The sequence below is a fragment of the Pteropus vampyrus genome, unplaced genomic scaffold (assembly GCF_000151845.1).
Source record: "Pteropus vampyrus isolate Shadow unplaced genomic scaffold, Pvam_2.0 Scaffold106, whole genome shotgun sequence".
Classification (NCBI taxonomy): domain Eukaryota; kingdom Metazoa; phylum Chordata; class Mammalia; order Chiroptera; family Pteropodidae; genus Pteropus; species Pteropus vampyrus.
This window is the reverse complement of record NW_011888887.1, coordinates 5,779,706-5,801,317: the sequence shown is the minus strand read 5'-3', so window position 1 is coordinate 5,801,317 and position 21,612 is coordinate 5,779,706. Positions and strand designations below refer to the sequence as shown.

Sequence of the window (21,612 nt, the reverse complement as noted above, 5' to 3'; positions counted from 1 at the left end):
ATTAATTTTAAAAAGAGATTTTAGTATATTAAAATCTCATCTAGGTTTCTTTTTTAAAAAACCTGAGGTAGAACTGAAATATAACAGTATATTAGTTTCAAAATTTATATACACTATTAAATGATTACTATGGTAAGTCTAGTTACAATCTGAGGTTTCTCTATTTTTAAGGTCATGTTTTGGGATCTTTAGTAATTTTATTTTTCTCCATATGCATCTTTTTTAGGTATTTTAAAGTTTCCTGTTGTTGTGAACAGGTCCACCTAACACATTTCCATTTTTAACTGGTAGTTATTACTACTAGAGAAAATGTATTTTTGTAATGTGTCTTAACTCCAGCTATCATACTCAATTCTCTATTAGTTAAAAATTTTTGTTTGTTTGTTTGTTCATTCTCTAGGGCTTTTCTAGGCAATCATATCACTTGAAAATGACATTTATCTGGTCTCTCCCTTTCTAAATGGAAAACAGTGTAGTATTTATACCGATTATTTGATTTTTTTAACTGCATTAGTGGAGCCTCCAAATGAAGTTGATTAATAGTGGTGACAGCAAGCACCCCAACCATATTAATAACTGCAATGTTAATAACCTAATTATTTCTCTATTTTTCTCAAATTAATGTAAAGTTTGCTTCTGGCTTCTTATACATACTTATTTGTTAAAGAAATTTTCACTCTATTCTTATTTTATTTGGAATTCTTATGCATCTTTCCTCCTTGCAAATGAGATTCCAAATTTTTTCTCATGGTCTCAAGTCCTCCTAGCATCTACTTTCAGGTCCAATCGCTGGCCATTACTGTTTTACATGTTGAGTCTGTCACCCATGCAGAGAGGAGGGAAAGGAGTGCTCTGGCCAATGTAACTCCATTATTCCCATTACCTTATTCTTAACAGCTGCACACTAGTGATTCAATAATTTATTAAATATCTCCCCAACAGATCAACACTGAATTGTCTCTGTTAATGTCTCACAAATACAGCAATGATCATCATAGAATCTATACCTATATTCTTGTTGCCCTAAGTATTTCTGAGGACATATTCCTAGAAGTCTCATAAAATTACCAAGTCAGAAGGGACAGGCATTTTATTTTGACAGATAGTGCCACCTTGTCCTCCACAAATGAATCAGTTGATTTTTACAATAGAGGAAACATTGCTTCTTACTTTTATACTCTTACCAATAATGCATGTCATCAAAATGTAGGTTTTTTTTGCTAGTCTGATGGGCCAACAAACAAACCCACCACTAACAACATAAAAACAACCTGTTTAATGTTACATTTCCATGATGATTAGTGATGTTTAAGTATCACAATTGTTTATTAATCACCTGCATGTATTTTGTGATGGAACTACTCATGTCTTCTGAGTATTTTACTATTTGGTTGTTTTCCTTTCAACTCTTTGTAGGTGTCCCTTATTATACACAAGGGATATTAATTACTTATACATATACATTACAAACATTTCCATTATTTACCTTTCACTTTGTTTATATTTCTTTAACCCTAACCTTCATATGGCTATTTCCAGAATAAATAAATGCATGCTGCATTTCTAAAAATATGGAATAAAACTTCCTTAGACCATTAACTACAAAAATGAGGACCACTGTATTGCAGAATAAAATAAAAATGACTGTATCAGCACATATATGAACAAAATGGTCAAAAAATAAGTAAATCTCTCTTCTAGGATATAGATTAAACTATCTGGAATACATCTGCCTATATTTTTGTTATACAGGAAATTTTTACATCTACATCATTTTGTTCCTTAAGGATCTCTAAAATCAAATACATTACAGATACAGAAAAATTAACTTCTGTATACAATATTCCATATATCGTACATATTCTAAAAAGGCAAATTCATATAAATCAAATTAATATTTCTGGTTTTTTTTTTTCCTGCAAACAAAAGAAATCTGCCTGACATTTTAAAGTGTTTCCATGAAAATCCCAAAAGTTACAAATACTAAATTTAAAATAATATAGTTTGGGAAATTCTTCATTATATTCCTGATTTCAATTTTTTGTCAGTTATACGGTGATAAATATCTTCTCTCAATTTGTAGATTATCTTTTTACTTTTCTTTAAGATCCCTGATGAAGATAAATTCTTAACTTTAATACAGTAAAATTTATCAATCTTTTATAATTAGTCTTATATCTTATTTAAGAAATCCTTTCTAACCCCCAGTATCAGAAAGATATTCACATATAATTTCTACTGAAAGGTCTTTTTAAAAGGTTTCCTTTTGGCATTTAAGACAATCTGAATGGAATGGAGGCAAGAGGAGATTAAGAACAAAGACTATATTATATATATGTATTATGATGTAACTAATATATGCATGTATTAGTTGAGCATCTAGCCTTACTATAAAACGAACAGGTATGGACTATGAAATGTATCATGGTACTGGGGTTTAAGTATCACCTTAGTCTACCACCACACTCCAGCATAAATAGAAGAATATCTATTATGTTTAGGAATCTACCACATAAAAGATAAAGAATTTGGGAATGCAAAATGTCTTGTATTAGTGATTTTAAAACTATGAAATAAATTTTTCACAACATGAAAAAGGAGTTATATCACACATACGAATGTAGGTTCTCTTTTTATTTTCTATTTAAAGAAAATCTTTCAAGTCATGTTTTCCTCACTTTGTCCCAATAGTTTTTTTTTTTTTTAATTCTCCATGCTTGCTTTGAAACAGACAAAGCAATCAGCAAAGCCTCTTCAAGGCTTGAAAACATCAGCAATAGCCTGTGTAAATATAAAAGAACTAAAATTCAAGAAATATATGAAAATGCTTAACAAATAACAAAGCTGGTTAATATTCTTTCTTAACATTAGTTGAAGATAGAAATATGTTCTCTATCCAACTCACTTCATCTTTCCCAAAGTCTTCTTTACATGTTTCCTTCCTACCTTCTTTGAATGAGGGCTTCTTTTTAAAAATTTTTTATTATTTTAAAAATTTTTTTAGGCGAGGCAACCCTTGGTTGACCTCACAGATTGCAAGGACCTTGTCATCTTACAATCCTTTTTATTTTTATTTTTTATGCCTATAGCACTTGGTCTTCCTAGGTGGTCTCCCGTCCAAGTACTAACCTGGCCTGTCCTTGCTTAGCTTCCGAGATCAGATGGGATCGAGCTTGTTCAGGGTAGCATGGTGTAGACTAGGGCTTCTTTTTTTTTAGTGTACAACTTGAAGAACAGTGAAATATTCTGAATGTTACTACATACACTTAGATTACAAGAAGTAAACATTTCAAAGGAGAACTGAAGCTTGCTTTCAGCTCCCAGATGACAAGTATCTAACTCTTTTTCCCTCTTACAATGCAGAGATGAACAGTATCAGGAAAATGAAACACAGTAGAGGCAAATTATGTGAACACTGGTTATGTTGCCTAGTAGCTATGGTAAATTATTCTTATTTTGAAATAGTGCCAGAGTGAAGACAGACTAATAAATACCTTTAGTAAAAAATTTAATCAATGTTAACAAAGCCATAATTAATTCCAATCTTAATAGCTCTTCCTTAGCAGGTGCCAGTTTTAGTTTAATAATAAATCAGTTACCTGTGCTCGTTTTTCCATATCTTGGCACGTTCCTAGTTGTTCTTCCATTGCAACTCTGATTTGTCTTGCTTCATATTCCAATTGCCTTCTGGTCATATCTGTTTGTAAAGAAAACTAAAACCACAAATAATATTTTAATATCTCATGTTTGTGTGTTTATCAGTAAAAGCAAAAAAAAAAAAAAAAGCACATAAATATCAACAAAGAAAATGAATACGCAAATATATGTTACAGTGCATTAGAAAACCATATTTTAGTTCAAAGAGTCCTAAAACTTAGACTACAGGTGCAAGGCTCAGTCTGGGTCCCTGATGTGAAATGCAGAGCTTAAACATTTTTATTGCCCCATAGCCACAAATGTCTTTAATTAAATTGTACTATTTCATTTAAAATACATAACTGGTCCAGTAAGGTTATCTTTAGTACCTTTATGATTCTTCTCCACCGAAGAGGTACTATTTTTAATTATTAAAAACTAGCATATTAATATGGACAACATAGAAAAATCAAGAAATAGGTCCATCAACCCTAAGTTTACACCTGAATTTAAGGTAAAGATTACCATAAACGTGCAGACTAACTTCTCCATTCCAGACAGAACTTCTCCATTTGTAAAATGAAAAAAATGGGATAAGAAAGCTTTTATGTAATACAGATAATCTCCAATTGTGAGGACAAAGTCAACACAAACTTTTTGGTAACAATCCAAAAGTGAGGGAAAGTCGAAACAAATACAAAGAAGTACACCTTCACAGTGTAAGTGTTAATTCATTCAATAATTTATTAACCCTCTAATTAAAATTCCAGGCACTGATAACTGCTAGGCATACAAAGGGATGAAAAGGACAAGGTAATGAAACTTATCAACACATGCCCTGAGAGGTAATAAAGGCTAAAAATATGATTAAATAAAATAGGAAAATTATAATGTGTCATAAAGGGAATAAGAAAGTACTATAGATTTTTCATGCTCTACGTGCCCAACAGAAAGTTGTGTGTGTGTGACACATGTCTGACTCAGAATAGCATTCTGCAGGCCCAAGGATTCCAAATTGCATTGTCAATTAACTTAGAGAAGCTCTCACTCACCCTTTTCCCTTGTAATATACAGATGACATTTATATGCAGAATATATTCCCACAGGCATACCCAAATCATGTGTTGCAATTTAGAAGAAAGTCTACATGTCATTTCTAATTTCCAATTAGCCAGTTTTAACTATACTCATATGTCCTCTACTTCTCAAACTCCCTTGCAAAAAAAGGTTGAACATGACACATTATGTTGTCGATTTGATATTTTAAGCAATGTCTATATCTTCATAAGTATTTCCATATGAAAGTATTCTTAAGGCCTCCCAATATTAAAAGCAAAATTTGTGAAATTAAAAAAATATTTATGAAATGCAAGCAATTTAAGTTGGCTAATGTTGCCAAATAACCCATAATAATGTCTTGCATATTCTATTAAATACACATATTTAATAAATTCATAAGAGAATAACTTAATTTTGTTTCAAATATTAACCAATTGCTATTGATTTGTCATGTATATCTTAGCCCTTTCCTGAACCTGAATGCACGCAGACAGTTGGTCTCTAAATTTTGTATATTTTAATAACCAAAGTGAATAGTGAACAAAATTATGCTTTGGTATTTTTGTTTATAAGAGTAAAAATCCCACAAAACCCTCTTGGGTTCCTAAACCTTGTGTCTGTTAAGAACTCTCCAATAACTGTTTCACTATTTGTGTCTCTTTAATTCTCAGGAAGGTGTTAAGGACATTGTTAGGAAGGGGGATCTTCTTTTCTCTCAAAACCGTGAATGACTGTCCTAGGGCATCGTGCACTTCAGCTTCCAGTTCTAGCTCCTGCTAGACAATGCTCACCCAGGAAATCTGGCTAATTACATGTTTTGGAAAAGGTTTTTCTTCTTCCTGTTTTTAGTTTTTGTTTATTATGTTCTCTCAAAAGTGCTATCGGGAAATGAAAAATCTAAACTAAGAGAGGAAGATATATTTTAAATAGCTTATTTTTTATATATTTTTTAAAAAATTACAAAAAAATATTTATAAACAAGAGTTGAAATACAGTCTTGTTTGAAATTATATATGGTATCCCAGGAATTAAGATAGTTGACATGGAGAGGCTGGGTGGGGAGGGAGACACTGATAGGATTAAATTCTTTTATTTACATAGTTATACTTTGTAAAACAAACACATTTTAGTACTTGCAAAAGGTTCTATGATCATGCCAGGAGCTATTGTTATTTATAACTGGAAAAGGACTTGAATTATCTTCAAAGATATTTTTATTCAAAAACTAACTGGCATGATTTCTGTGATATTTAAAAAAATAGACATAGTAATAAATACTTCTACTAAATATGATTGACAATTCAATAGACAGAATAAAAAACCAGTTGCCTAGTTGAATCCTCAGTCCTTTAGGATTCAAACTCAATAGATTTTCCTAACTAGAGACTTAAATATTTGCTTGAGCAAATATTTTTTAAAAATATTGAGTCATTATCAACAAAAATTCATTTAATATTATATATTCAAGTTTATAGTTGGATAAAACATATTTAGTTACAAATAACTGTAAATGCAATTATCCTGGATTTTTAATGGATAATTTAGAAATTTCCAAAATTCAAGTTATTAAACTCTAAAGTAAGTCATATTGTCAAGTTACTTACATTTTCAGTTAAAGGAAGACTGTCTATTCTTTTAGTAAGATTCTGAAGTTGAGCATAATACCAGTCTTTTTCTTTTTCTTCTTTGTCAAGATCAGCAAGAAGTAATGACCTGTTTTTTAAAAAAAGTTAAGTTTACACAATGCAAATATAGTGCATAACAGCAATTTTTATTAGCTGTTATTGTAAAGTTATCTTTTTAAGCTAAAGTATTAATAATGAATAAATAAAAAACACTGATTTTGGATTTTTGAAGATGAGACATAATATTATAATCATTAAAGGTTGAGTATAAAAAAAGTTTTTTATTTTTTCAGCTAAATAGATGGTAATCATCCTTACTAGAATATTTACATTTCACAAAAGGCTTTGTCTTTACATTTATTTACAGTTTAAGAATGTAATGATGGTTTACAGTAAAAAAGTACAACTATAACAAAACTCCAAATTAAAACAAGGAAAAAAAAAGAATAATAAAGGAGTAAAGAACAGCAGTAATTATGCAGAAAATAAGCTCAGAGTATAGGAAGCCACTGCACTGGACACAGACATATTTAGCTTCTCAGCAGCCAAAATAATAAAAAATGTATTGTCATTGCGTAATAAGAGAAGTTATTCTGAGGGAGAGAATTTTTCTTAGTTTGAAATTTAAAGATGAATTTATGTAATTCCTGAAAAGCCCCATCAACGGTGTCCTCAATATGATTTACATCAAGATACTTTACATCTGATCATTATAAACATAAATGCAAAATAAAAGTGGTACCAGGACAAAACTCACTTAGTACAAGAAATATATCATCTATCTCCTTTCACGTGGCTCCTTCTCCCAAAGCTGCCACTAATACTTTTTTCTTGTTTATATATCCAGGGATATAAAATGCAAGGATATATGTGCATTCTTAAACATAAATAGTAGCATAAGTGTTGTCCTATATTTTATTTTTCACTAAAAAATCCATCTTGGAGGTAATTTTATTCCAGAACATAGAGGTTCTATGTATTTTTGGCTAGCTTCATAGTATTCCATAGTATTCACGAATCCAGGAAGGGATACACCAGCATCAGTTCTTTTCAGAGGGCACTAAGGACCTTTCTAAAATCTTTTGCTATTAGAAAGAACACTGCACTGAATATCTTTACACATCCTCATTTCACAAATGTGCAAGAATATATATAAGATTAATTCTTAAGGTATATAAATTTTTAACTTATTGCCCTTATTTTAGAGGCTATATATGCACCTATTACCTTCACCAATGCAAATGTTTTATCAAACATTTTTATTTTTGCAAATCTAGGGTTTTTCCCTCCAAAAAATGGTCTACCATTATGGTTTTAATTTGACTTATTTTAGTATGTGACATTCAGCATTTTTTTCAAAAATGATTTGTATTTTCTTTTCTGTGATTTTCTTACTCATTTGTAGGGCCTCTTCTATGTTTACAGTGACAGCACTTTGTCAGTTACATGAGTTGCAAATATAATTTGTTTATCACTTGTCTTTTAACTTTGTTTATAATGTCTTGCCATGTAAAATTTTTTGATATTTTTGTAGTTGTATTTATGGATATTTTCTATTATAGCTTCTAGAGTTTGCTCATAAACAGAGATGTGCTCCCCATTCTGATACTGTTACTTTAAAATCCTGTTTGATCATATCTTCTTGAAAAATATGTATGCATGTAAGAAATGTGAAAGTTTCTATTCTTTTGAAATTTCCCATCCCTTTACTGAGAAGCAATTTAAAAAATAAGAAATCAGCCTTCACTTTTGATGTGGTAATCTCAGTACTGAGGGAATTCATGATAAGCCCTTTATGATACAGCAACTTGGGGAGTGTGGACTAATGAGAAGCTGCTCCTTCCCTCCCGTTTCTGATTACAGGAGAAAGTACTGTAGAAAGCCTAAACCCCTTCCAAAGGCTAGGTACCACAATGAACATAAAGATGAGATCTGATTCTATTTTTTCAGCTTTCTCTGGTGAGGGCCTGCAAGACCTACCAGGACTAAAGTAGGAAAAAGAAAGGATAGATGATGAAATAAATAAATAGGCTTATGAAATAAGAACTGGGTATTAAAAGAGCTTAAGTTGACAGGCTAATGTTAGCGATGACGACGGTGGAGCAAGGGGGAAGTTAGGAAGAACAGGGACAAGTTGTTATCTTTAAGTTTAAGATCAAACTGTGGTGAAATGCTCTGGGAAAGCCAAGGTTACAATGTCTTGAGCCGAAATGATAATAAGTGGTTATATGATAGTAGTAGACTTTGTAACTCACATAACAGTGCTTAAGGCTCAGAAATGACCCAGAGGCAGAAGGTCTTCAGGGTTTACTGTACTAATGACTTATTTAGTGATTACTGATAGTTTTCTTTAAAAATGCTTCTTCATCAGAATTCTTAGCATATTTCGGTACACAATTACTAAGAAAAAAATGTTTCTTTAGGTAAATCTCATGTCTTCTTAGTCTTCTAGTTAACTCGGAGTCACCTTGAAGAGCATGGCATATATCTATTAAGTATTTAATAAATATTTGTTAAATAAATTAACAGCTAGCATGACAATAAACATTTATTAAATGTTCTCTATATAAGACGTAGTACTAAGTACTTTTTAAAAAATCTAATTTAATCCTCACATCATCCTGTGAAGTACCTAATCTTATGCTCATTCTATAAACTGGAAAACTGAGGGTCCAAAAAGTAATAGAGCTATGGACCTGGGTGTGAATTCTAGTTTGACTACTTTCTAGCACTTGTCTTGTGCAATACGGAAAAATGAGAAAAAAAGAGACACAGAGAGAGTTAACACAGAGGGAGGTGTAGAAAGAAAGAATAGAAAAAACAGAGGAGAGAACATCATCAAAGAATAACATAACAGAATTATCAAAAGCTGAAGAAAACAAATTTCTAGATCCCAAGGGCACAGTGAATATCCAGCATGATAACAGATACACCAAAGCATTCTAAAAGTTTAAAAGAGGAAAAATGGTTGCTTACAAAGGAATAAGAATCAGAATGGTATTAAATTTCTCATCAGAAACATTGATAATGAGAGGAAAACGAGTTGGAAACTAGACCTATCCAAACTATCAACCAAGTGTGAGAGGAAAATAAAAGTACTGTAACGTAGGCAAAGACTCAATTTTTCTCCTTCCAACATAGTGTTTTCTCCTTCCAACATAATGAGAACCAAGAGGACATTAGATACATCAGAACTATACTCACAAATGCCCTTTCTCTCTCCCCTTTAATAAAATCAAGACTTTATCTAAAAGTTCCTAGGAAAATCAACATGCTCATATATCCCTTGCCTCTTAATTGCGCTCCAAGGGGACAAAAAGATGGGACATCATGGACCCTAGTTAGCCTCTTATTTTTTAGCATAGTATTTCCTACACCATCAGAGAGAAATAGTCCAGGTTCAAGGTACAAAATAGTTGTATGAACCTAAGAGATGAAAGAAAGTTTAACAATACTTCTAGCCCAGGTGATTATTCTTATTTTAGGTGAACACACCCCTAAAACCAGAGAGAGAAAGCAGTAAAAGGTCTTTTGCTTTTCAGTGAGATATGCTGGGCATTTTCTATATGTTAACAGGCAATTCTCATAGCTCTACAGGGTGGAACCATATCCCTATTTTACAGAAAAAAACAAAATTTAATTACTTGACTTAGGTCCCAGAGCTAATATGTAACACTTTTATACATGTTAACATTTCTTGAATGTCTAACAGAACTTTTAGGAATATAAAGATAATATGGTTTCATTCATGCATTAAGGAATTTATAATCTTTTAGGAGACATAAAATACTTGACAAAGCTCTTGATAATGATAATTATAAATATGATCATGCATATATACACATCTACATATTAACTGCAGAAAGAGAAGAATACATTAACTGTGAGAAACCAGAACTCACTCCACAGGTTAAGCAATGTTTTTTTGACACTGAAATTGTAAATTAAGAAATGTTTCATTTATGGTACTTGTAACAAGGCTTCCATAATGGAAACTGTCACCGTATACCAGATATAATAGCTACTTTAGTTAAAAAGATAACCAGAAATGCAATTAAAAATCAGTTATATATTTTAACCAGATATAGAGATTGTGATCATTTGTAGTACCCGTACAAAGCATCTGAAGTATTTAAATGACAAAATAAAGTTTTATAATCCCAAGAAATTGCCTCCTTTACATTTTTAGATTTAGTACAGGGACCATGAGTAACATATTATCTTTGAGTTAATAAATGCAAACTGCTCTCGGAGTATTAGTGGTCATCCACCATATAAGCTTCATAATTTGTATCTTGTACTACAAAACGACAAAATAATAGCAAAAATTGGAGCATGTAAGTCAATGTTTGCTATTTAATGAAAAAAAGTTACCTCTCTTTCTCAAGTTCTTCTAAATAACCGGTATTTTCTCTGCTTCCATTTACAAACCCTCTTCTTGGAAATGAACCCATAGGAACAGGACTGCACTCTCCTGAACGACTCGATACAGATCCTTCCCGGCTTCCATAAGAACGGAGGGACATTTTTGACCGTAGTTTCACTCCAGGAAAATTACTGCTATCTAAGTTAAGCTCTAAATAAAATAGAGATAAGTTTTCATATAACAACTGCTTTAAGTAGTCTAAACTATTGCTGATACATCTATGCTGTTTTAAAAGTGAAATCTTAGGTTCATATTTTAGCCCTCAATTTTAATGTATTTTATAATATAATTGAAAATATTTTATATGTATTACATAAAGCCTGTAGGAGTACTAAATTCTGGCAGCTACTAAGCAGCCAATTTATGCAGGGAGCAGAGAAAATCCTTATCACAAATACTGATACTCAGAGAAATTCACCAACTTCAGAATTTAGGTAAATATGTAGGTAGGAGAGAGAATGAGTAAAAGAATCCTGAAAAAAAAGAAAAAAAACACAAACAGAAAATGGCCAATCCTCAATGAGGCTGGTTCTCTGAGGGCTTGCAAAAAAGAACAGTGTACTGGAGCATCAACTGTATAAAATGACACACTTCTTGGTTCAGAAGCTTACAACTCTAAATTTCTAAAAGAAGAAACCACAAATATATGTGACCGAATAAATAATTATTTAGAAACAGAATGGCTAAACTTTCCCTCTAAAGTCTGCTCGAGTCAAGGGGAAAAAGTATGTTAAAGGAAAATAAGACAGAATGTCTAATACAACTGGGGACCCAAAGGTAATTTCTCTGCCTGGCTTCAATTATAATTAAGCACTTTACTGTTTGACATTGGAATTTTTATGCAATAAAATGAGATAGTCTTTTTAAATTCTGCTAAAAATGGCTTACAATTAGCTTATATATGTGAGAAGATAAAGCATTTCTATCCTAGATGCAACAGAGAAGGACACTACTTCAAATGAGGTGATGGGCCCAGTCTGTGGCACAGAGCTTATTAAAGGCCTATTTAGTAACTAGCAGAACAGCAGTGAGCTAAGCTGCAAATTATCAAGAAGGGATCTAAAATAGTTTATTCAAAGCCAGTGAAATGTTTAACTGAAGAAACAACAAGCAAATAGACTTTTTACATATTTGTACTTTAATTATTACATTCTAATGGTTAAGGCTGTTACACCAAGAAAACGGATATTAAAGCAACACCCAAATCAAGAGAAGCTATACTTGAATACACAGACCTAAAGTTGACAAACAAAACTTAAAAAAATATTTTAAGATACTTTAAAACAAATCTACCTTTGAGACGCTCTAATAAATCAATTTGTCCAGAAGATGTCATAGCTTCATCTTCAATACTTCCTTGCAGTTGTTTAAGTACTTCCTGTCAAAAAAAAATATAACATATGAACATGATGAAATTCTTAAAAATTCCTTGAGGACATGATTTTAAGTGTCTTCGCACTTAACAAGTGCCAAGGAAAAATGTTATTTCAGGTCGATCTGAAAACATATCACAAGCTGTGAAGCACTCTACATATATTACCTATTGTTAATTAATCCCAACAATAATAGTGATATTCTGTGATAACAGTGACTACTACAATTCTCCTTGCAAGATACTATATGGAACACTTAAAATATATTATCTCTAACTTTTAAAACTGTTCAACAAGGTGGATTATTCTCATTTTCAGATCAACTGAGACTCAAAGACCTGAACAAACTATTTACTGAACAGCAAATTTATACAAGGAGCAGAGGCAATCTTTATCACAAATACTGATGCTCAGAAAAATTCACTGACTCATAGGTAAATGTAAAGGAAGTAGAGAGAATAAGTAGAAGAATCTTGAAGAAAAAAATAATCAGAAAACAGCCAAGCCTCAATGACGCTCAGTTGACAGTTATGTATTTATAATTAATGTCTCTTAAGCTTGTACCAACATGACCATGAATAACATCAAATCAAAACATTATAATAGGCTGCTTTATTTAATACCCTAATAACTATTCAATCTTTTATATACCACATTTAAGTATATTCTAGTATACGGACGTATTTAGCAGATAGGTTATATATGCTTATTGCCTGTCTTTTGATGCCATTATTTCTTTCCCATCTAAATTGCTCTCTTGATTTGATTCGCCAAGTTCCTTAAGTATGTCTCTCATCCAAATTAAAAGATTCTGTCTCCTCAGTCCTTAGTCTACACAGCTCCAAAATCTGACATTTATCTTTAAAGGAAAACCAATCATGTTTAATACAGGTCTCTTCCCTCTAGCAGCTCTGTCTCTCTCAAGCATTGCAAGATTATGGGATATTTTACTTTGCCTTCCAGCTCAGCCTTATTTTCAGGCAGTATCTGACTCCTTAGCCCTAAAGTTCTACCCCTTAAAGGTTGTGAACTTAAGTCTTTAACCTCCTATGCCACAAAGTTCAACATTTAACAAATGTCTTGAGGAGGAGATGTGTTCTGTGAAAGTAATGTGTCTCTTTCATATAAGCAGGACTTAGTAACATTCTGCCTTCCTAGTCCGTTCTCAGTATCCTTTACCACAAAGACTTGGCCAATGTCCCACTGGGAAAACTAGCCATAGAGCCCCTCTAAATGTCAACACTTCACATCTGCCAACATGTTTGTCAAGACCACCAATAGTTTATTTCCTCTAGTGGAGTCCTTCTGCCTGTTCCAATGATGATTATGTCTGTACCCAGAATCAACAAATATCCCTGGGGAAGAAAATCACCAGAGATCTCAGCTCATCTAGAAAGTGCTCTTTCCTCTTTGGAATTTTAGATAATACAGTCTTTGATGCTTCCACGGTTCTCCAATGTCTTTAAAAGTATGTTTTTTGTGTGTTAACCAGTGTTTTATAGTTGCTGCAGTAGGACTGATCGCCTGGGCTGCATAATGCATATACCTAAAAGAAGTCATTCTCAATTTCATAGTTTTTAAAAGAAAGTACAGTACAACTGGCAAAACAATTCCAAATAAAATATTTCAAAAAGTGCTTTTAGAAATGTCAGTTTTTGAAATTAATATGTAATTTTGAAAGATAAAATATTCATTTGAAGTTATAGCTTCTAGAAGCTTGTTTTTTAAAAATTAATTACATTATACAATCACACATTATTTTAAAAATCATTTTAAGATTTTAAAAACATCATAGAAATATCATTTAGAGACAAAATATGCTATGGTAACATCAGGGAATAGAAAATATTTATCAGTGAGCAACTGTCATTTCATGAGGGCTGCTACCTAACCCACTTCTGTTTTTCTCAGTACTTCACAGTTACAAATTCATTCATTACCAAAAACAGGTACACTTGATAATTAAATCTCCAAAATAAATTATGGAATATGTCAATCTGAATTTTTATTTCTCATTTTTTCCTTACACTGTGAAAAGATACTTTACATGTATATGGTTTTACAGTTCATAGTACAATTTATAAACATTTCATTTTGTCAAAATACAACAAAAATACAAATGGTTCATTAATAATTTGCCTACAGATAACTTTTTCTACACTATGCCATCTTTTAGTTTAAATGCTTCGCATCTCTTTACATGACCATAATTATCATGTTGTTATGCTCAGCACTTGAAATCAATCAAGTTGAGTTTTAGCCCTGGAGTAAAAAATACAGTACATGAAAGTTATAATTTCTGCATTTATCTGATTCCAGGTCAGCGAAATCCTGTGAAATCTCTATTTTACCTTATTAATTTTTATTACAGAAAATGTCAAACATATACATAAGTATAAAGAACATAACAAACTCCCATGTATCCTCACATCCTGCTTCAATAATTATTAACTCATGGTCTTGTTTCATCTACATTCATACCCACTTCCTCCATTTCCCCACCTCTACCCAGATTTATTATGAAAACAAATCTCAGACATAATATCATTTCTTCTGTAAATATTTCAATATATATACTTAAATAAAGATTCCTTCTAAACACAACCACAATGTCACCATTATACCTAAAAGAAAAACATTTCCTCAATATTCTCAAACACACAGTGTTCACATTTCCCTGTTGTATACCTATTTTGCTGAATGTCACATACACAAAAATATTTTTATAGTTTGTATCAATGCTATGTAATCAACAGCAAAGCAGTATTCTCTTTTGACACTAGATGGTACTACTGCATAAATTGCAAGAATTCTTAAATGATCTAGTTGAAGGACACACACCTTGCTTTTCTTTGTGGTTAATACTTTACTAATTATGTATTCTAAAGTCTAATAAGTGATTTTGGAGAGTGGAAATAAACACTGTTTTGGATAAACTTTATTCCAAAGCAGAAGTGCCAATGTTTCCAAGTGTCTTTTCACACACTGATATCTTAAGAGAAAATAAACAGTTCATGGTTCCTGCTCTTTAACAGCTTAAAGCCTCCTGAGGAAGAGTTACATAAATAATTTCGTTATAAGGTTGTAATTACTATGATACCAATGCCCAATCTTAAAGAAATATGTTAATGGTTAGCAAGGATGTCTGTAGAAAAACATGCTGAATAATTACCAATTCATCATTGAATTCAGATGTATCTTAAGTGTCAATATTCATGATGTATATTATATATCACCTGGGTAAGTGGTCAACCTGATATTCCACTGTAGAGTTTTAAGGGTTTAAATTTATTGTTACTCTGAGAGACATTCCACTTCAGCATGGAGATGGATCTAAGGGTAAGTTAAAATGCATCCCAAAAATGAATTGTGAATTTGCTCAAGTAGTTAAACAAAAACTTAAAAAGCCACCTCAGAGCTCTATATTACAAAACAGACATCCAGATAGGCCTACCAGGAGTTCTCTGCAAAATATACCTCTAAAGTAGATGAAAGAGTAGTCTTACTGGGAATTTTTAATTTTGTATTTTTAAAACATTTAAAAACACATGCCATGTACAATTTTAGATATATTGTATTGATAAGTGTTACAATGCCAAACTATTCTTTTTTAACCTGTTAAATAATTAATTGGGCTGTATTTAAGGTCACCCATAGTTTATGGTAAGAAAAGTGTTTACAGCATACCTTATTTGTAAAAGGATTTGAGGTAGACACCTTGAAGATCTATCATTGCGGAGAAGTTTTTAGCATGGAAATAGGCAATCAGAATAGAAAATATTTACAGATAGATAGGTCGGGAGGAAGGTAGGTAGGTATGTAGGTAGATAGATAGACAGATAAATAGAAAGAAAGAATAGTACATATGAGTAAAAAGGTTGAACTGTTTTGATAGTGATTAAAGGGTAAAAGAAGAACAAATATAGTTCAGTGATACAGAGAAGCTTGAAGAATAAGGGAGACCTTAAAATGCATAGAAAAAGAACTCAGAATAGAAAATGAATAAGAAATAGGAGTAGTGAACAGACAGGAAGAACAGGGTCAAGAACACAGATGTTAAAATAGCCTAGGGTCAGAGACAACACAAAGCCGGAAGAATTTTTTTAAAGGGAAGGACAAAACAGTTTTGTTGATGATCTCCAATTCTAAAAAGTTATTAAATTCAGTGAGAAGAGAACCTACCTAATTGGAAATTAAAACAACTAAAGTTTTAACTTGTATTATTTTGAAATTAGAACATATTTTCCCCACTGCAGACTGAATATTTTATAACTCTTCTTAGAGGTTATCATGGCTTTTTAATGCAATTTGGCAAACCAACTATAGGGCTTGAAGGTGCCATGGAAATCATCTAGGCTAGTTCAATACCTGTATTAACCAAATAAGGCAACTTAAACTTAAGTCCAGAAGGGGACCCAAAGGTGATGTAGCTTAGCTCATGGCAACACCAGGAATAGGACCAGGTATTGACTTTCATCATGACTCTTTACACTAGGGCACCCTGAATTTCTTCATCATCTAACAATGCAGCACTTAAGTGATGACAAGATCTGAGAGAGTTGGGGAGAAAGGCTGTATTTAATAATTGAGATGTATTTTAAAGCTGTGAAGCTAGTTTCTATGAACTATATAAAACACCTGGTCTCAGTATAGTGATGCTAAATTTGGTCTCTTATTTTTAAGCTTAAAAATAATGAAGAACTAAGTAACTAGTCACTGAGGTTTTACACTTATTTTCTTTGTATGATTCACTGAATGAATTCAATACATTTTATTTAAATGTGTGTTGAAAAAAGTTTACATGTCACTGCTTAACTTAAAATAACACTTTTAAGTAAATGAAGTGTCTAACTACAAGTTTGTAAGAGAGAATACTGAATAAAAATGGGTAAACTACAATTAAAAGTCACAGTCTTGATACCTTCATATTAGATGCCTCAGTTTCCAGTTTTGTAAGATGATTGGAATTATCTTCTAGCTCTTGTCGAAGATTTGAGTTCTCCATCTTCAGTGCCTCAACTTGCTTTAACAACTGATCATATGAAGCTGCAGCCATCCTTGGCTACCCTTGGACCTATAAGGTTAAAAAGGATTTTGAAATTCACTACTAAAAAATATAGTGGCTGCTTGTTTACAAAGAAAGGGATAAAGAAACAAAACTCTTGAGACATTTAATAAGAATAGTGTTAATATGTTAGTTTCTGTCTCAAAACAATATTGTTTAAGTAGCAGCATCTTTCTAAGAGGATGAAACACTGGGTCTTAGTTGAAGACAAACAAGACTATAACAGAAGAGAACTTCAGTAGTATTTGAATACAGTTGCCTTTTCACAGTGAATAAGATTTTTATTGGGTTAGAATTTTTTTTTAAGGTTTTAAAGATATTTTACCTGGTCTAACAGGCAAAATTTAGGAAACGTAATTAATGATAAGGAAGTTATTTATATTAGAAGCATTAATTTATTTCGGGACTTTGTCGCATAGTTACAGAATTTTAGCCAGAATGGATTAATGACATTAGGTGGTGCATACCATCACACTTCATTTCATGAAAGACTAGTCTTAAACATCACCCATGGGAAAGTAGTCCTGAAGTTTCAAGAAGGCCTCATTAAAAGGTAGTCATTAACAAAATGGACACAAAGGAGAGCATTACATTGAGACTTCAAATCTTTCTGATAGAAAGATAAGAATTATTTATATAAAGTTCTATTACATTTACTCAAAAGGATGAATGTAATAGGCCATGCTATGGCATATGAGATCTTGGAACCCACTGTCCTCAGACTGAGGCTGAAAGACACTTAAACAAAGTAGATGACTTTAGGAGTAGATATTGTCAGAGAAATGAAACAGAGTCTGGCAGTTAATTATGTGACTGTAAAAGAAGAGGGGAGAAAAGAAAGATATAGAAGATAGTCAGGTACTAAGAAGTCCTTGGTATGAAGATTTATAGAAGGCTAGGAGTAATATTAAGACTAATTAAATTCAGAAGACCCAGGTTCTCTTTTTAGTTTAATCCAAACTTACTTTGGAATAAATAAAATTCTGCCTATTTTGATTTTTTTAAGAGTTAAAAAGTATTACAAAGTTTGTACTTAAGCAATATTTAAAGATCTTAAAATAAAAAATGCTTCTATAATAAAATCCACTAAACAAAATAGGGCAGACGGGTTATAACACTGGCTAGTCATGACTATATTGGAGTTCAGCAACTGGAGGGCTCCAAACAAGGGATATCAAGGAACTCAAGTCTAATCAGTTCTCCAATGGCTAGTCAATAATAAACCTGGTACAACTCATCGTCAGCTGAAGAGAGATCTGGGAGGTGGGGACTACTCTTTATGACTGAAAAGAAAGACCACTAGACTTGTACATGGAGACTTGGGTCTTAATTTTAGGCTTGGTCATGGTTTAACCTTTGCCCCTTCATTCTACCATTTGTAAAATGGATGTTCACTACCTGCTCTATATAATTTACAGGGATAAGGTCAGAATTAAGTAATAAAAGGCAGGGTGAAAAATAAAAGTGCTATGTAAATATGTTATATTAATGAAAATGCACATGTAACATAACTTCCTTACTAAGACTTATGTTGAGTTACTGTCATAATCCCTGTCCCCCAACAAATAAACAAGAGGTAAAGAAATAATTCACCTTCTTGAAAAGGACAAAGTAGACATCTCAAAAATGAAGGAGAAATTCTGTTTTACATCATATCATTAATATGTAAGTATGGAAAGATACAGCACATTAAAAACCATGTGAAAGAGGTGGAAATCTGACAGAATTTAATAATGTAAGCCCTAAAATTCTTTATTTCAAACAAAATTTTAACAGGTAATTTTGTACTAAAATAATAAAACAAAGAATAAAGGTAGTAACACAAGAGACAGGTACAGATAAGACACACAATCACAAGATGAGCCAGATGGACAGGAGGAGCAGAGACTATTAGAAGTCCTCTTTACTGGAGGGAAAAAAAATATTCAACCCTTCAGATGGATAATTAAAACACTGTATCATCTTTCTTCCCCCTCCAGAATGACAATCATTAAAGTCATTTTTGCTCCAGAAAGCATAGTGTTTCACATAATTCTATGAGAACATTAAGATGTTTCATGGAGTAATACTCTACCTTATATCCTTTTAGGATACTGTAACCATCCCTCCCTAACTCAAAACTGCTTTATTCAGAATTTGAGAAATCATAAATTTACTCTGGAAAGTTTTTTATATAATCACAAGAATTTCATACCAAATATATCTTAACTGCAAGTCATTCAACATTTTAAAAAGTCAAGATTTATCTCATGAAATGCGGAAAACCTCTAAATCTTTCACTTTACTGACAATATGAAAACACCCCGATTTGTTTTTCTGTAGAAAGATGCCCACTAAAGATATCCCTATCCCGTAAGAGTTGGGTTAGGGAAAAGAAAGCAAAAGGGCTGTTTTCTATGTAGACTTTTATTTATATGTTCACTGGAAAACAATTTTACAAGTATCCCAAGAAATTAATGCAAAGATACAGAAAAGTTTAGGCAGGCAAGGGATACTCAGTTATAATTAAATGTGGAAGATTCATTTTTGAGATTACTTTTTAAAAATTAGTGAAGCTGCTTTTATTGTTTGTTTTAATGAATAATGATAATAAAAATGTATTTGTCAGTACTTTTAGATGGTGACGAAATAAGAGAATACCAATAGAAAGAAGAAACCAAAAGAATCATAAACAACTACTTTACTCAACTCTATGCTAATTAAAAAATCTAAATGAAATAACTCACTAGAAAATGTAATTTATCAAAACTGACTCCCCCAAAATGGAAAATCTAAAATTTACAATAAAAAAATCACTATTAGAAAATTGATATCATTCAACATACTAATAAGGGCTACAAAGAGGAAAAAATAGGATCATACCAAAAGATAAGACATTTTATAAATTCAATGTCCATTCTTGTTGAAAATACTGAATATAGACAAACATTTCTTCAACATGATATATATCAGTCCCAAAGTCAGCACCATATTTAACTTGGAAACACCAGATATATTCCTAAAGTTAGGAAAAGCCCATTTTTACCACTCTATTACTCAAAATACTAATCAACGAAATTAAAATAAAGAATGAAATTAGAAAAGACTACTCTTGGCAGATGATATAATTATATATGTGGAATATTCAAAAGAATCTAATAAATATTACTATAATAAGATAATTTAGTAATGCAGTATAGCGCAAAATATACAGAAATGTTTCATTTATATGTACTAAAGAGAAACCAGATAGATGATGGAAGGAAAGATCCCATTTATAATAAAAATAAATAAATAAAATACTTAGGCATAAACTGAACAAAGTATCTAAAACACATATGAGGAAAACTGTGAAACACTTCTGAATGACACAAAGGTAGACTTCAACAAATGGAAAGACACACCTTGCTCATGTATATGAAGATGCAGTATCATAAAGATGTCATTTCTCCTTAAGTTAATTTATAAATTTTACGGTCCTGATAAAAATACTATATAAGGTTTGTTTTTATTTTTTCTGCAGGTAGACAATAGAAAAAAACAGGCAAAATAGGAAAATATGAAACAAGGAGAGCAGAAGAGTAGACCTACCACATATTAAAATACTGTACAAAGCCTTTATAAGTAAAACAATGTGTAAGTAAATGTATTACACCAATATGTTAATTTCTTAGTTTTGATAATTGTACTATGAATATGTAAGATGCTAACATTTGGGGAAGCTGAGTGAAGGGTATATGAGAACTCTCTATACTATTTTCCAACTCTTTTATAAGTCCAGTTATTTAAAAACAAAAAGTTTTTAAAAAGCTCTGATATTGGCATATGAATAGATCAACCATTGGAACACAATAAAAAAACAGAAGTAAATATATGTAAATTTGGTAATGATAAAGGTAGCATTCAAATACATGTGAAAAGATGGACGTTAAATAAATAGAAACAGGACAGCCAAGGGGAAGAAGATAAAATTACATCTATTCTTTATACTACATACTAGGAGAAATTGAGAAAGAAACAAAGACTTAAGTGTTTAAAAACATGATATGGCATTAAATTACAAAAAGTTTAGTTTTTAAATTGAAGGTATATAAATGGAATATACTTTCTTCTAAGGAGGGTGTTATGGAGCAAGAAACATTTTAACTTTAATACGTTAAAGGGTGTAAGGCACATGGAGGGCCAACAGGAGTTCTCTGAAGTGATGATGTCTGTCACTAGACTAGGAGTAACAGAATGGGTTACTTAGGATAAATACATAGGAAAAATCCATGTGGTGGAATACTGACGTTGAAAAGAATTTGATGTAAAAATAAAACAAAATCCCCCAAAAAAGGTAAAACAAAAAAAAGAGGGTTCCGATCACTATATCTCATATGGTCCATACTGTTCTCGTAAAAAATAAAATTGTATAAGGATAAAAAAAAAATGTTATCCAAAGGCTATAGA

The 21,612-nt window shown here is 31.6% G+C and overlaps 1 protein-coding gene and 1 pseudogene across 15 annotated transcripts in view; both read right to left on the bottom strand.

The window, feature by feature from the left end:
• Positions 1-21,612, bottom strand: part of APC (APC, WNT signaling pathway regulator) — a 115,655-nt gene that overhangs the window by 50,058 nt on the left and 43,985 nt on the right. For 8 of the 15 annotated variants that reach the window (XM_023533617.1, XM_023533622.1, XM_023533614.1 and 5 more), the window contains exons 2-5: positions 12,040-12,124; positions 10,695-10,896; positions 6,300-6,408; positions 3,600-3,713 (exon numbers count right to left, since the gene is read on the bottom strand). In XM_023533617.1, coding sequence (XP_023389385.1) covers positions 3,600-3,713; positions 6,300-6,408; positions 10,695-10,896; positions 12,040-12,124 — 510 coding nt within the window. Of the gene's footprint in view, positions 1-3,599; positions 3,714-6,299; positions 6,409-10,694; positions 10,897-12,039; positions 12,131-17,040; positions 17,194-21,612 lie in introns of those variants that run through there. The other 7 variants (XM_023533619.1, XM_011365165.2, XM_023533616.1 and 4 more) reach the window with 2 other exon arrangements.
• LOC111743083 lies at positions 3,081-3,198 on the bottom strand (annotated as a pseudogene).